Below are 14,198 nucleotides of genomic sequence, written 5' to 3'. Positions count from 1 at the left end.
ATGTCTACCCATTGATACTACGGGGACATCATAATAGGAGCTTTGTAACAAACTAGTGAACCCACCACACAACCGTGTAGTAGGACTTTCTACTTTAGCTTCGGTTCCCACATTAGCCGCACCAGTGGTTGAAGATGGACCAGCTCCATTAGCCTGGGCAAACTTGATAGATAACTCCATTACAGCATTTTCGCTTGAGCAGTGCGATGATATAACCGCCTCCAGCTCGAGCTCGCCTTTCACATCAAATAACTCATACTTAAAGAGGTCAATCGATGTCGGATATCTACATTGCAAGCTCGAAATTATTTCCCGACTCGAACCCCTAACTTTCCTCCTGATTCTAGTCCGTAGCTCACGCAATTGAATGTTACGGTTGAAAGTCAATTCCAAGGACTGGGCTCCTGCAAATACGACCTCAACTTTTGTATTACATATTTGACAGTCGTAGTAAATGACGAATTTCACTCGTCAACTCATTTCAATTTAAAACAAATTAGATATTTAGAACACAAAAAAATTCAGATGGTTATCGAAAGAAATGCAGACAATACTCATAATGCAACTCTTCAATGTTTGATATGAAATTGTCACATGTGTAAGTTCTAAATATTTCAGTACTTTAATAACAAAATAGAATAAGGAGAGAAGGAATGTGTGCTTCAAAATGCATTTCAAAAGACACACTTTCATCTGATAATAATAATAAAACGCTCTTCGGTGCTCGAAAATGTGTTTCACAAATCAAATAATTTTATCAAACACGTTCTTCAAAGGGTATTCAGTGCTTCAAAACGTTCAGTTGGACGAGCTTTCTTAGCATTTCTAGTAAAGTCTACCAAAAAAGTAGGTAAGATTTGAAGCACGTTTTGAAGATATTTGATGAAAAAGCCGGTCCTACAACGCGTTTTCGACGACGAAGATTTTTTTCCTTTGCAATCTCACCCTCTCCCACGCTTATAAAAGGGGGCTACCCCTCCATACTTCATCATCCCTAAACCCATCATCCCTCCCGGCCTATATCCCTTCACTTTACAATATTTCTCTCTCTCGATTTTCTTCCCCACTTCAATGTTACAAATTTCCATCTCTAATAAATTTTTTTATTTGAGGTATTCTTGAGTTGTCGATGATGTGATATCACTCTGAGACACACACATTTCATATATCTTATCGAGATAGGACTATTACCTCAAAAACCTATCGTGTGAAAGTCAGGTTCTGAGGTGATTTTGCTTTATACGATTATAGGTGGAAGTCTGTGTAGAGGTCTTGATTATCGATCGTTATGAGGTCATGGATCGGAGTATAACGGGGGAACCAGTTGACGGTCGTTATGCGGGCACGAGTTCAAACTTTTCGGATACCCGAAGATGCTGCCTTGTAAATACCATACAAAATTTTGAAGGCATAATCATAAGGAAAAACTATGGGGATTCCCATTATAATCGGTGTAACTTTTTTCTCCATTTCCACACAGCTGATACCTTTAACCTTCCTTCCTATCCAAAGGCCAGCACTGCCGTGGACGTAAGAGAACTCTCAGGTGGACAGCAACTGTTGCGGCGCAATAAAGGTGATGCTTCTTTCCGAGAGACAACAGTTGTCATTATTAAACAACCCATTAATAATTACAACCACTATTACGTCGACTCGAGTTTGACCTCTACTATGTCGGAACATCCGCTCTCCACCTAAGAGCCCTCTTGTGTCCACCTCGGTGTCAGCCTTCATAGAAGAATGAAATGTTAAAAATGTCGGGTGCATGGAAGTAAAGAAAAAAACTATGTTAATTACACCGAAAATCCCTCTGTTTAATTACACCGAAAATCCCTCCGTTTTTTCCTATAATTATGGCATCAATCTTATGTATGGTATATGTAATGCATCATTTGCAGGTATCCAAAAAGCTTGAACTCATAACCGCATAACGACCGTCAACTGGCCCCCGGTTATACTCGAACCCATGATCGCCTCACGGCTGCTGACTGAGACCTCCACTTAGACTTTGACCCATGATCGTATCAACCACTGTCACCCCAAAACCTGACTTCCATAAGATGAGTTTCTGAGATAATAGTCCTATCCCAGCATGACATATGAAATGTATGTGTTCTGAGACAATTATCGCATCCTCGACCCCTCAAATCTACCTATAAACTTGCATGGTTGTACTTCTAAAACCTTAAACCCTAATTCCTAAAAAAACCCTAACCCTAACAAAATTTAAAAAAAAAAGCCGAGGAGAGCTCCAAAATGGACCTATTTTCTTAATTTTTTAAAAAAAAGCCTAAAAGGCCAATTAAAAAAAAAACTAGCACATATGGCTAATTTATTCTAACATTTTGATGAAAACTAATCTTCTAAAAATAAAATTTGAAAAAAAAATAACCCACAATTAAAACATTTTCCACTGATTTATTTGAGAAATCTAAAAATTCTATTATGCCGAGGAGGCCTTCGTTCAATTGATAAGAGTGGAGGTCTAGGGTCGTGATTCGAGATTTGTCATGCACAATTTTATGTGTAGGTTTTCGAGTCGTCTCATTTGTGGTTGCCATGAATAGATTTTAGTCCAGTTAGTTTAGTCCGTTTATTAACTTTAGTCTAGATTGGTTTGCGATGTAATGGTTTGATTCTGTATTGTGGTTACTCAAACTATCCATTTGTCATAATTTGATGCTTGTGATTACTTAGAACTTTATTAAAAAAAAATCTTACTCTCCTTACATAATTTATTAAAAACAAATGATATTCAAAATATTATAGATAGACCAATGTTCATTACAAGTTCCGGAAAGAGGCTACTACTGGAGCAAGCCAATCATCAAATCAAACAAGGTTCACTTAAAAAAAAGATGGAAATTAACACAGGAAAGAATCAACTCAAGTTGCCATCTCAAACTTCAAAACAGAATATCAAAATGGGGGAGGAAATTAGATTGTATAGTCAAGAGGAAAGGATTCAACTTTAGTAACCATATTTAGGGGCTGCCGTTGGTTTAGCTTGGGTGGTGTAGAAGAAAGGCCCCACAGAATACAATTTCGTCTTCTTCTCCTTTAGAACACGGAAAGCAGAAAGACGAGCACCCTCAATGGCTTTGTTGACATTAGTGGGAACATTGCAGGCCTCCAATGGAGAGCTTTTAAGGTACGCCTTGCACTCTTTAAGCTTCAACTTGTCACGACCTTGATCAGACAATGTAGCAAAGAAGTAACCTTTTGTATCAGTTGCTTTGCTGCAAATGGAGACAGTTCTCTCGGCCCCTACCTCATCAACAGCTTTACATGTTATCGTTGCAGAAGCCCCTGCTCATGCCAATAAATGAGAGAAATTAAGAAGCCAACTACACTCAATCAACACAAAATACATAAAGGGAGTATTAGGACTGTCTGAGTACATTACCTTGAATTGGGTAATACTTGGAACCTGTGTTACATAAAACAAGCCCTTGAACAGCAATGGAGATACGATTATTCATTTCTTCTGGTTTTGTGCCATCGTAAGACTTTTCTTCACCTTTTGGCTCTGGTTTAACGACGTATGGTTTTCTTTCATTTTCGGGTTTTTCACCTTCCTTTGTTTGCTTGTAGTTGTCTGGTTTACTACCATAATAATGTTTTTCTTCTTCAGGTTCAGGCTTGTGATTAGGCTTTTCTTCTCCTTCTGGCTTTGGTTTAATAACGTATGGTGTCGTGTAGTAACCTGCAGGCTTTTCATTTCCCTCAGACTTGTCTTTGTATGTTGGTTGGGGCTTGTAGTAGTCTGGTTTGGTGCCATAATGAGGTATTTCTGCTTCATCTGGCTTTGCCTGAGGGCTGTCAGCCGGTATTCCATCGAAACCATATTTAGATGAAGCATCGCTATAATCGCCAGCCGAAGCAATAACTAGCAATGAAAGTAGAAGTAAGGAGAATGGCAAGGAGAGACGTGGGAGAGCCATTGTGATGTAGTAACTACTATATGAACAAAGAAAGGAAGATGGTGGATGAAGAAAGCGGCTCACAACGTTGCCTATTTATAGGGAAATTTGTTACCAATGATTATTGATTATGATTAATAGTTAGGAAATAAAATAAACAATGTAGGAACATTACGTTGGGTGCACGATCCCAACGTGATTTGTAGACTGGAGTACCACTACCTAAATAATCTAAATCTAATGTACATGGACACCTTTTCCTGCAACCCTAATGAAGATCGTCAAATGCTATGAAAATAGATACTAAAATCTTGTTAAAAATTAATCGTAAAAAAATTATATGCCTGAAGTTACATGTCCATGACAGGCAAAAAAGAGCATCACCACGAAGGAAAAATGGAAATGTTGTAGGCAGCTCGAAACCTGCCAGGTTAAGGGAAGGACACGTCATAGTCTGAAACTAATGCTTTCACTTCATACTTGTACGAGATCAACTCTAAATAGTTCATTACATCAAAATTTCTTTCCTTTTACAATTACAGATCGTAATACAAGTTACAGACTCATTTTGAGATTTGCAAGAATCATAAATAAAATGAAATAAAATAGATGTATTTTTCATTCCTAACTTTCAAATAAGCAACACTACTTTTTCCTTTTATCTCTCTTCAATCTCTTGGGAAAACGTTCTTGGGGCTCTAGGAGGACTTCAGAAAGCATCTCTGACCAAAGCTTTTCAAAATGTTTGTGGAAACTTTCTTGAAACCAGTCTAGAATTACTGAATGTAATGCTCTTGAATTGTCCTCCCATATCTTTCTTAACTGACCACAACTGTCAATCCTCCAGGTCTTGAACTTATGTAAAAGATTTCCGACTCGACTTTGACCATATGATTCCGGCTTTAAAATAATATCAGGAGAAGCTGACATGAATTGCTTGACAGACTTTAAGCATGGCAATACTTGACCTTCAAGCAAAGCATATGCAAATACTGTCACTCGATGTGCATTGCTACTGATCTGCAAATTATGCATTGGAAGTTGCCATAGGTGAGGCCCGAACGTGGGAACCACCCAACAATATACTTCATCTGTTTGAGGGTCGTAGTAAGGTTTAGGATCAGTAAGAGGAGCAGAGAAAGTGCAATAAGACTTGGCATATTTAACAAGCCAATCCGATTTCACACTTGTTGCCCCATGCATGTATGGCCGCTTTGTCTGTAATAGTTCACTGTATACCAAGAACTCCGGAGCAGAACTCGAAAGAGATGAAGCGCGATGGAGAAAGACGGTTTCCGTAACCAAGCAGGCCTGATACCTAACTGTATTTACCTTCCTATCGCCTTCAGACGATCTTGAAACTCCTCTGATGCGTTTGGCAACCCTATCAGCCCAGCCAGCACAGATAGCTTGTCCTAAGAGCTCTTCCTCGTTCAGTAAAAGTGGGTACTTACTGAAGGCAACCCTCCAAGACTGCTCTACATCTTCCATGGTTCCATGAGTCCATAAGAAATCTTGTCCAACATCACAATGAACATTTTGATTAAAAACCAACTGAAGAAGCTGCTTTCTTAGCTTTGACATTTCCTCCATGGTTTTCAGATGTAATGCGTTCTCATTGCAGAAGTCCACTTGGCTTTCTGAAAGCTCAAAACACTGTAATGCATAAGCAACTGTCAGAGTATCACTACTAGGATTAGAGAATTTAGCTCGTGACATTTTGGCCAATTCTTTTAACTTTCTTTTCTGTGATTTTTCTTTCTTGTTCAAAACTTTTTCACTATCTAAGGGATTAGATCCATCATCCCGCTTTGGTTCATCAGTTTGATTATGGCTTTCTTCATATTGTATGACAAAAGGATTTGTCGAGCTCAAAACTGCAGCAGCTGCAACTGCATATCCAAGAACCAGATTAGCCCGGGCATAGCTTTTCACCCTTCTCATAATCTGGATAACAGTAAGGAGCATCCTTGAGTGGCGAGGACTCATTGGATAATGAGCCATGGCTTTCCCCAGAGATGTCAACCTTCCACTGCCATCGAGTGCTTCAAGAGCTTTCAGACAACGCTCTGCTTCAACCAACGCAGTGGGTCCTGGAGAAGTCGGGAATGGGAAATTTGCAACCTGAAAAAAGTACAGAAAACGTGACATAGATATTCATTGGTGAACAACTTCAAGTTTTATACAAGTTAATGTAGATCAGGTAGACACCATAACATCTAAACCTTTAAGGAACCTTATTAAAAGGCCCATAACAGATCAAAAGTTATATGGTAACCAAAATGGGTATTACTAACTGCAAGTGAACCTAATAACAAAAATGTTCGCTTTAAAACTTCACCTTAGATTGACTTCAGATAATTTGGCAGAACTCAACCGCAAATAATCCCTCATCATAAATGTGCATAAGCAAAAATTATAGAAAAAGTTTATAGGCTCAAATTTTGACAAAAGAAAGCAAATATTTATGTGTCTAGGGATCCCAAAGTTAACCCATAAAGTATCTGAATAGGCACCATATAGACCCTAATATGAAACAATTCTAGAGAGAAAGATGAACAACAAAATATATGCAAAGCTCACCTTATCGATGCCCATGGATTTCATAAGAAGAACAACACCATCAACAGGTATTTTAGATATCTCAGCGCAAGAGAAATCAGGCAGTATGTTACTAAAAACTGCTGAAGAATAGAGACGATAACAATGGCCAGGACCGGTTCTTCCAGCTCTTCCTGCTCGTTGAGCAGCAGATGCTTTACTTATCCATTGGATCTCATAGGTTTCCATATCATTGGTAGGATTGTAGTTCTTAACCTTTTCTCTCCCAGTGTCAACCACATACTTTATTCCAGGGATGGTTAAAGAGGTTTCAGCCACATTGGTGGCAACAACAACGAGCCGCTCTCCATCCTTCACCTCCTCAAATACACAAAGTTGTGCAGCTGCAGATAGCATGGCATAAAGTGGTAGAACTCGTAGGGCACCAGTATTGAGGCCTCTATTACCTTCACTAACTTTTTCAATGGGAGCAGAGGGTTGCTCTAAGCTGTTCTCTGGATTGATGGAGACAGCCTCTTGTCCCTCAGGATTAGAATCTAACCCATTTTTCCCAGACAAAGCTTCAAAAGCAGCTTTCAGTGAAGCAAGGTTTCCATCCCCTCCCAACACATCAACCAAGTTACCACTATTTTCCATGGATTTTTTATCCAATGTGTTGTCATCCTCATCAAAAGTTTCCAGTTCGCTATCCATCTCTGAATCATAAGAAGCATCTGAATCATCCTCATGATAATCATACTGATCTTCATCATATGAGCTGAACCTGTCAGTCTTCTGGTGGGCTGAGTCTTCATTAGTCTCAAATGCATCACTAATATCCTTCATATTAATGTCCTCAACTGAATTTAATTGAGAGTTAGGAGCAGCCTCAGTAATTTTGTCCCCTTTAGAAATGTTAGTGATCACACCCTTAGAAGCCTTGCGTAACCTTCGGCACAAGTACTCTACTTCTCTCTGTCCAGTGACAAAAACAAGTATGCCACCTGGTGGAAGCCTCTTATGTATAGACATGACCTTTTTGAAGGCTTGACCAATATAATCCACAAGCTCTGTTCTCTTTGAGAAATGTATCGTGACGGGATATTGCCTAGTAGGAACCTCGATTACAGGAGGAGGAACACAAAATAACCTTCTCCCAGAAATGAAGTCCTCCACTCGCAATGTAGCACTCATCAAAACAAGGTTTAATGGATATATCATGTTTTCAGGGCTTATACTTTGTCCTGAAAGAACCATCTGTTGTTGCTTCTCATACAAATCCTGCCACAATTACAGCAAGGATAAAGGTATATATATAAGAGAGGAAATTATGTTCATTGACCCAAGGTAGAGCATCTTTCAATTTTCACCTGCCGAAGTCGAATTACCCGAGAAAGCATTCCAATAAGTATGTCTGTGTTCAAGCTCCGCTCATGAGCCTCATCCAGAACAATGACAGAGTAGCGCTTTAATAGAACATCATTCTGAACCACAAAATGTGAAGATATATGATAAGAATATTAAACTGGAAGTACTAAAGGAAGAATGCAAGATATTTATTTTTCATACATAGTCATCACTCATCAGTATTACCACAGAGATAAAAACAGTATTAGAACTTGGAAGTAAAACCTGAACTTCTCTAAGTAAAATCCCATCAGTCATAAACTTGATAGAGCATCTGTCTCCAATCTTCTTGTCATGCCTAACTTGAAACCCAACTTCTTTACCTAGATGAAGGCCAAGCTCAAAGGCAACTCGCTTAGCAGTAGCAAGGACAGCAACACGGCGGGGTTGAGTAACACCAATGACACCACTTCTAATAGTAGACTGGTTTGAACCAAATCCGGCTTCATAAAGAAACTAAAACATTGGAGAATAGGGTAAAAAACAGAATCATCAAATGGAAAAAAAGCTTCTAGATCCCACTAAGTAGACAGAATCATGCATCATAAAACCATACCTGTGGAACTTGTGTGGTTTTACCACAACCAGTCTCTCCACAAATAATTACAGTAGAATTCTCATTTATAGCCTCCATTATTTCCTGCTCCATCATGACTATTGGAAGATCCTTCCTTTTGTTCTCAATCTCATCTGCCCTTGAAACATGCACTACAACAGTTGAGGCAGAAAGAGGTCCCTGGAAGAACAAAGTTCATTAGGAGAAGTCATGTTGAAATCAAATTTAGGTCTCTTATCTGGTGATCCTTACAATAATCCCAGTTATTATCAAATCCAAGCAGGAATAGATTTAATGACCAAAGCCCAGTATCTACTTCAACAAAAATCTTATTGCTTTAGGACTGATGGACGAAGAATATTGGCATATGATGCTGGAGCTGGATATCGCCAAGATGATAGAAGTAAAGAATCTGTTCAACTATTAAAAAAGATAGCTGACATGGAGATCGACGATTTTCCATCTCATATAATTGAAGAAATCAAAAATACATGTGAAAGTTGGAACTCACCAAGATTGTCAATTGATTCATTAAATCTAGATGAAATTGAAGAAATGAATCTAGATAATATCCAAAAAGGATAGAAGAAAAGACAGAAGAAGCTACTTAGGAAAAACCAACAAAGAAAAAGACCAAAAAAGGAAGCTATATGGAAGAAACCACAATTGCATCCAGACAAAAAAAAGAAGCAACGTGGAAGCAACCACATCTATGTCCAAACAAAAAAGGAAGCAACGTGGAAGCAACCACATCAGGACAAAAAATATCATCAAATCAAAGATGAGACATCATCCTTATCAAGAAACTGTGCGAGATTCAAATGAAATTAAACAGAGTTCAGAATTTCTCCTATAAAAGGAGATGGAGGAAGCCTAAGAAGGGCATTCAAGTGGGTGTGAAATTTTTCTCCAAGTTACTTCTCATCCACCATCCTCCCCTATTTTGTAAAACTAGTAGTAAAGGAACGGTTTTACAAAATAGGGAAGGATAGTGGATGAAAAGTAACTTGGAGAAAAAATTCAAACCCACTTGAATGCCCCTCTTAGACTAGTTTTACAAAATAGGGGAGGATGGTGGATGAGAAGTAACTTGGAGAAAAATTTCAAACCCACTTGAATGCCCCTCTTAGGCTTCCTCCATCTCCTTTTATGGGAGAAATTCTGAACTCTGTTTAATTTCATTTGAATCCCGCACAGTTTACTAATAAGGATGATGTCTCATCTTTGATTTGATGATATTTCTTGTCCTAATGTGGTTGCTTCCACGTTGCTTCCATTTTTTGTCTAGATGCAATTGTGGTTTCTTCCACGTAGCTTCCTTTTCGGTTTTTTTCTTTGTTGGTTTTTCCCAAGTAGCTTCCTTTGTCTTTTCTTCTATCCTTCTTGGATATTATCTAGATTCATTTCTTCAATTTCATCTAGATTTAATGAATCAATTGACAATCTCGGTGGAAGAATATTGGCATATGATGATGGAGTTGGATATCGCCAGGATGATAGAAGTAAAAAATCTGTTCAACTATTAAAAAAGATAGCTGACATGGAGATCGACGATTTTCCATCTCATATAATTGAAGAAATCAAAAATACATGTGAAAGTTGGAACTCACAAAGATTGTCAATTGATCCATTAAACCTAGATGAAATTGAAGAAATGAATCTAGATAATATCCAAGAAGGATAAAAGAAAAGACAGAGGAAGCTACTTAGGAAAAACCAACAAAGAAAAAGACCAAAAAAGGAAGCAACGTGGAAGCAACCACATCAGGACAAAAAATATCATCAAATCAAAGATGAGACATCATCCTTATCAGGAAACAGTGCGGGATTCAAATGAAATTAAACAGAGTTCAAAATTTCCCCTATAAAAGGAGATGGAGGAAGCCTAAGAGGGGCATTCAAGCAGGTTTGAAATTTTTCTCCAAGTTACTTCTCACTCCACCATCCTCCATGTCAAAACACCTCAATTAAGCCAAAAACAGAAAACAGCAGATGAACAAGCAAGAAAACAAAGAAATTAAGTTGGAAATTTTAATTGAAGTACCTTTTTTATGTCCAACCTATCTTGCATATGATTTCTACTTTTTCATCACATCTAATACTTTCTAGCTTGACTTACAGGAACATAGGCAGAAAGTTTGGTAAACATTAAATCTCAAGTGTATAATACCTAACCAAATATCATATCTATATAATCTCTCTTTAGTAGCATTTCTTCCTTCAAATGATTTGTTAGACTTTCAAAATCCAACTTACCATAGACATGGTGCTTTTTCTCCCATCATCTACCGGCAACTTAGGAATAGAGGTTTCCATGCCTTCTTCTAAAGGTGCATCATTGTTCTTGCAGAAAGCCTCCATAGTTGGTAAGGTATCAACATAACTGCAGCTTGCAGATAGGTCCTTACAAAAAGCCAGCTTTTGAGAAGATGCCAAAGAGTCACCCGCATGTTTTGCAACTTCTTTTTCCACTTTGATGGATTGCTCAATCTGATTTTGGCTAATATCCTTCCTCGAGTTTAATTCCTCCAACTCAATTTCAGGTTCTGATGAAGACGAAAGATCACCATCTCTCACTTTAGAAGATTTGGCACTACGTGGAACTTCTAAACCTACTTTAGAAAATTGAATAGCTGTCCTCCGTTTTTCCCGTGTTGTTTCAGCCTATTAAAGCAAGTTCATGTTAAGCATAATAACTATTTCCTATTATTAAAATTGGTAGACTCAAAGATACAAACCTGACCGATAGTTTTCGAGGACTGAAGCAAGGAATATACATCTTCTGGAATCTTGTATTTCCTGAAAATGTTAAGTGTTGTAGCACTTGTCAAACATTCAACAACGTTTCCAACAAAAGACAAAGTAGGATAAATTATTTAAAAGGGAAAGGAAAAGTACTCCAATGCCTCAATGCTCTTTGCTAGAAAAAGTTCTTTCTCTTTCTCTTCCTGCACCAACAAATAAGAAGTCATCCGCCTAACTCAACAAATGAAGCAAAGCAAGTTGGTATGAATCATCAAGGTAGGGCAAGAACCTCTATCTTCTTCAACTTTCTTATCTGAGATTTACTCAGTTTGGGGTTTTGTTTCCCTTTAACCCTTTGAAGTTCCTGTAGACACAAGCATTTAACCACGACTTCATACTTTATATGATAAAAAAAAATCAAGGGCAAGATTAAAGCAGTGCTATCATTGGCATCCAAACTACACCACTACCAAGGGTAAGATAAACCCTTTCAAGCATTGCCATCACTGCTACTATTTATACCTGATCCTTCCCTCTCCTTTTCTTGCTTCTTTTTGTAGGCAAGATTAAAGCATTGCTGTCACTAGATTCCAAACTACATATGTATGCAAACAGCATTCTGTTAATGTCTATGCCAATACTATGAAATCAAAAAACACTCGTTTTCTATAACTTGGCAGAAAATAAACAGAGCAAATTAAACAGTTCACATACCTCAATGCATCTTGTCCGTTCTTCAACTCTACATGTGGGCAAGAATTTTCCATTTTTCCACCCAAATACAAGTTCATGAAAACCTGGAAAAGAAAAGTAAGGCAGTTATCTCCAATTCATCCAATTCAAGTCCTATCTCCATTTTATAATACTACTAAGGTAGTAAAGTTGTTTAATAGAGCTGTATAAAAACAGCTATGGGAACAAGGCTGCAATTGAAATGGCCATAATTGAATTCCATTAGAAAATAACGTGGAAAAAGGGTTTAAGTTGTCAACAGGGTTTAAACAGCGGAGATAACAGTCCGCTATTTCCGCTTAACCGAATAGGAATTTATTTTTAAAAAATACTCTTCTTCTCGACAAAGCAAACAGACAGAGTATAGATGGATGGAAAAGAGTAACAAGCAGGAGGATCGAAACCTGAAAATAAAATATAGCAGAGCGACGCAGATGACGGGAATTAATTATTAAAATCTCAGGAATCGAGTAGGAATCAATCTTCAAGTTAGTTTAGGGTTTCAAAAAATTACCAGTTTTTAAGTTTCCTGGTCTGACGGGAACTTGAAGGCAAGGCAAGTCAAGGAACAGGAGGAGGAAGAAGCGAGGGAGAGGTCCGTTTAGCGGCGGGATGTAGGAAGTGAGTTGAGAGGGGGTGGAGAATTTTTTTTATTTTTTTTTTAAACTCATTTTTTTGATATATAATTGGCATAATATCATAAACGGCCCCTACAATTAATCAAATTTAGGGTGTTTTTATTTCAATATAGTGAATTTTTAATTAATTTCATAATACATTTTATGGTATAATTAATGTATGGCCAAATTTTTGGAGCTTATTAAAATTAAGGTAATGACATCCGACATTTTTTTTTGTAAAATATTTAAATTGGAATGGTTTATTTGTGAATAAAATTTAAATTTGGATGTTATAAAAAAAATTAAAGTGGAAGATGTTAGACGAATTAGCATGGAGGTTCCATCCAAAGTGTATAGTTCTTTGCTGAAAAATATCAAACCTCGGATTGATGTAAAACTAAGGGGATATCAAACCATCACTTCAACATAAACTCAAACAATATACAGGGTCATTTAATATTTTTCGTAAGAAAATAATAATAATCTCAATCCATTGCACTTAACTATGACTGATACGAGCACCTGCCACATTTTTAGTTCAAGAAGTAAACTTGAGGCCTAACTTTGGATGGGATCCGCACATCTTTAGAGTTGAGAAAGATTATCAAAATTTTGAAAATAAAAATAAATAAATCTCGCTTTAAAATGGATAGATTCAATATTTTAAGTTTCAAGAAAATTAATATTTCAATTCTTGAAAATCTTGGATCAATAATGGATTTCTTAATGTGGGATTTGCTTGGACGATCATCAAAGTTAAAAACTTGAAGAAAACAAGCTCCAACAATCCATATCAACCTCCGTAGAGTTTCGGCCCAATTTGAGCCCATTTGAACGTCATTAGGCTTAATTATGCTTTATTTTCACCTAATCTATTTTTGACCAATTTGAACAAATTTGTCTTAGTCCAATTATGTTATTTACTTGTTAAAATTTAGTCAAATGTCCTATTTGTTACATCCAAAAAATAGGTTAAAAGAAATTGAGTTAATGAACTTGAAATTTTCTTGCTCTAACTTTTAAGTTATGTTTGAGCGATTATGAAAAAATTGAGTATCTAACCTAATGGTTAAGAAGTAGTGTAAATAGACCTTGAGACTCAAATTTGATTCCCTTTGTTTATATTTTATTTATTATTTTTATTTAAGCCAATGTCGTCCATATCCTTAGTTAGCTATCAGATTTCAGTCCAATTCAAACAATAAAAAAAAATATTTTTTATCTTTTCCTTCTTTCTTTTTTTTTTTTCCTCTTTTCTATTCTTTTTGCCATCCCTCTTTCCCTCTTCCTCTCATCTCTCAATTTTTCTCTACACTTTCTCACTTGTGCCGCCCCTACAACCTAGTTTTCTCCATTGTTGTGCCGTCCATATCTCCTCCATTTTTATTGTTTTATTCTGTTTGTTTGCTGTCATTTTTACACCTTTCTTGGTTGAATCTTTTACTACCGTTACAACATTATTGTAGCCCCTTTTGTTGCTGGTTTTTCTCTTGTGCTGCTGCCCAAAAAGTCTTCATTTTGCAATTATTTATTTCTTCTATTTGCTATCGTTTTCCAGCATTTTTCCATCTTCTTTGGTTGTTTTTTTTTATCACCAAAATTGCCCCATTTTCTGTCCATTTAACATCCTTATTGTCGCACAAAACAGCCCCCTTTGCTGCCAACTTTTGTGGT

General features: G+C 37.1%; 2 protein-coding genes across 3 annotated transcripts; both read right to left on the bottom strand.

Annotated features, from left to right (window-relative positions):
• Positions 1-2,734: 2,734 nt before the first annotated feature.
• LOC105794505 (proline-rich protein 3) lies at positions 2,735-4,000 on the bottom strand. The gene is made up of 2 exons (XM_012623695.2): positions 3,407-4,000; positions 2,735-3,309 (listed from the first exon to the last, which is right to left on the bottom strand). Exons 1-2 carry the CDS (start codon positions 3,942-3,944, stop codon positions 2,972-2,974), a joined length of 876 nt encoding a protein of 291 aa, XP_012479149.1. The 5' UTR covers positions 3,945-4,000; the 3' UTR covers positions 2,735-2,971.
• A 378-nt stretch (positions 4,001-4,378) lies between these two features.
• LOC105794496 (ATP-dependent RNA helicase DEAH13) lies at positions 4,379-12,574 on the bottom strand. Of its 2 annotated transcripts, XM_012623686.2 has the most exons (12): positions 12,419-12,574; positions 11,887-11,969; positions 11,695-11,767; positions 11,462-11,536; positions 11,326-11,375; positions 11,166-11,226; positions 10,684-11,091; positions 8,428-8,607; positions 8,097-8,327; positions 7,835-7,948; positions 6,507-7,745; positions 4,379-6,047 (listed from the first exon to the last, which is right to left on the bottom strand). In XM_012623686.2, exons 2-12 carry the CDS (start codon positions 11,961-11,963, stop codon positions 4,569-4,571), a joined length of 3,987 nt encoding a protein of 1,328 aa, XP_012479140.1. In that variant the 5' UTR covers positions 11,964-11,969; positions 12,419-12,574; the 3' UTR covers positions 4,379-4,568. The 2 variants fall into 2 exon arrangements, with proteins under 2 accessions (XP_012479140.1, XP_052489035.1); XM_052633075.1 differs by lacking the exons at positions 10,684-11,091; positions 11,166-11,226; positions 11,326-11,375; ... (2 more) ...; positions 11,887-11,969; positions 12,419-12,574 and adding an exon at positions 8,939-9,458.
• Positions 12,575-14,198: the final 1,624 nt, after the last annotated feature.

The sequence above is a fragment of the Gossypium raimondii genome, chromosome 7, assembly GCF_025698545.1.
Source record: "Gossypium raimondii isolate GPD5lz chromosome 7, ASM2569854v1, whole genome shotgun sequence".
Taxonomy (NCBI): domain Eukaryota; kingdom Viridiplantae; phylum Streptophyta; class Magnoliopsida; order Malvales; family Malvaceae; genus Gossypium; species Gossypium raimondii.
Note: the sequence above shows the minus strand (reverse complement) of the source record. Positions and strands in the feature narration are given on the sequence as shown.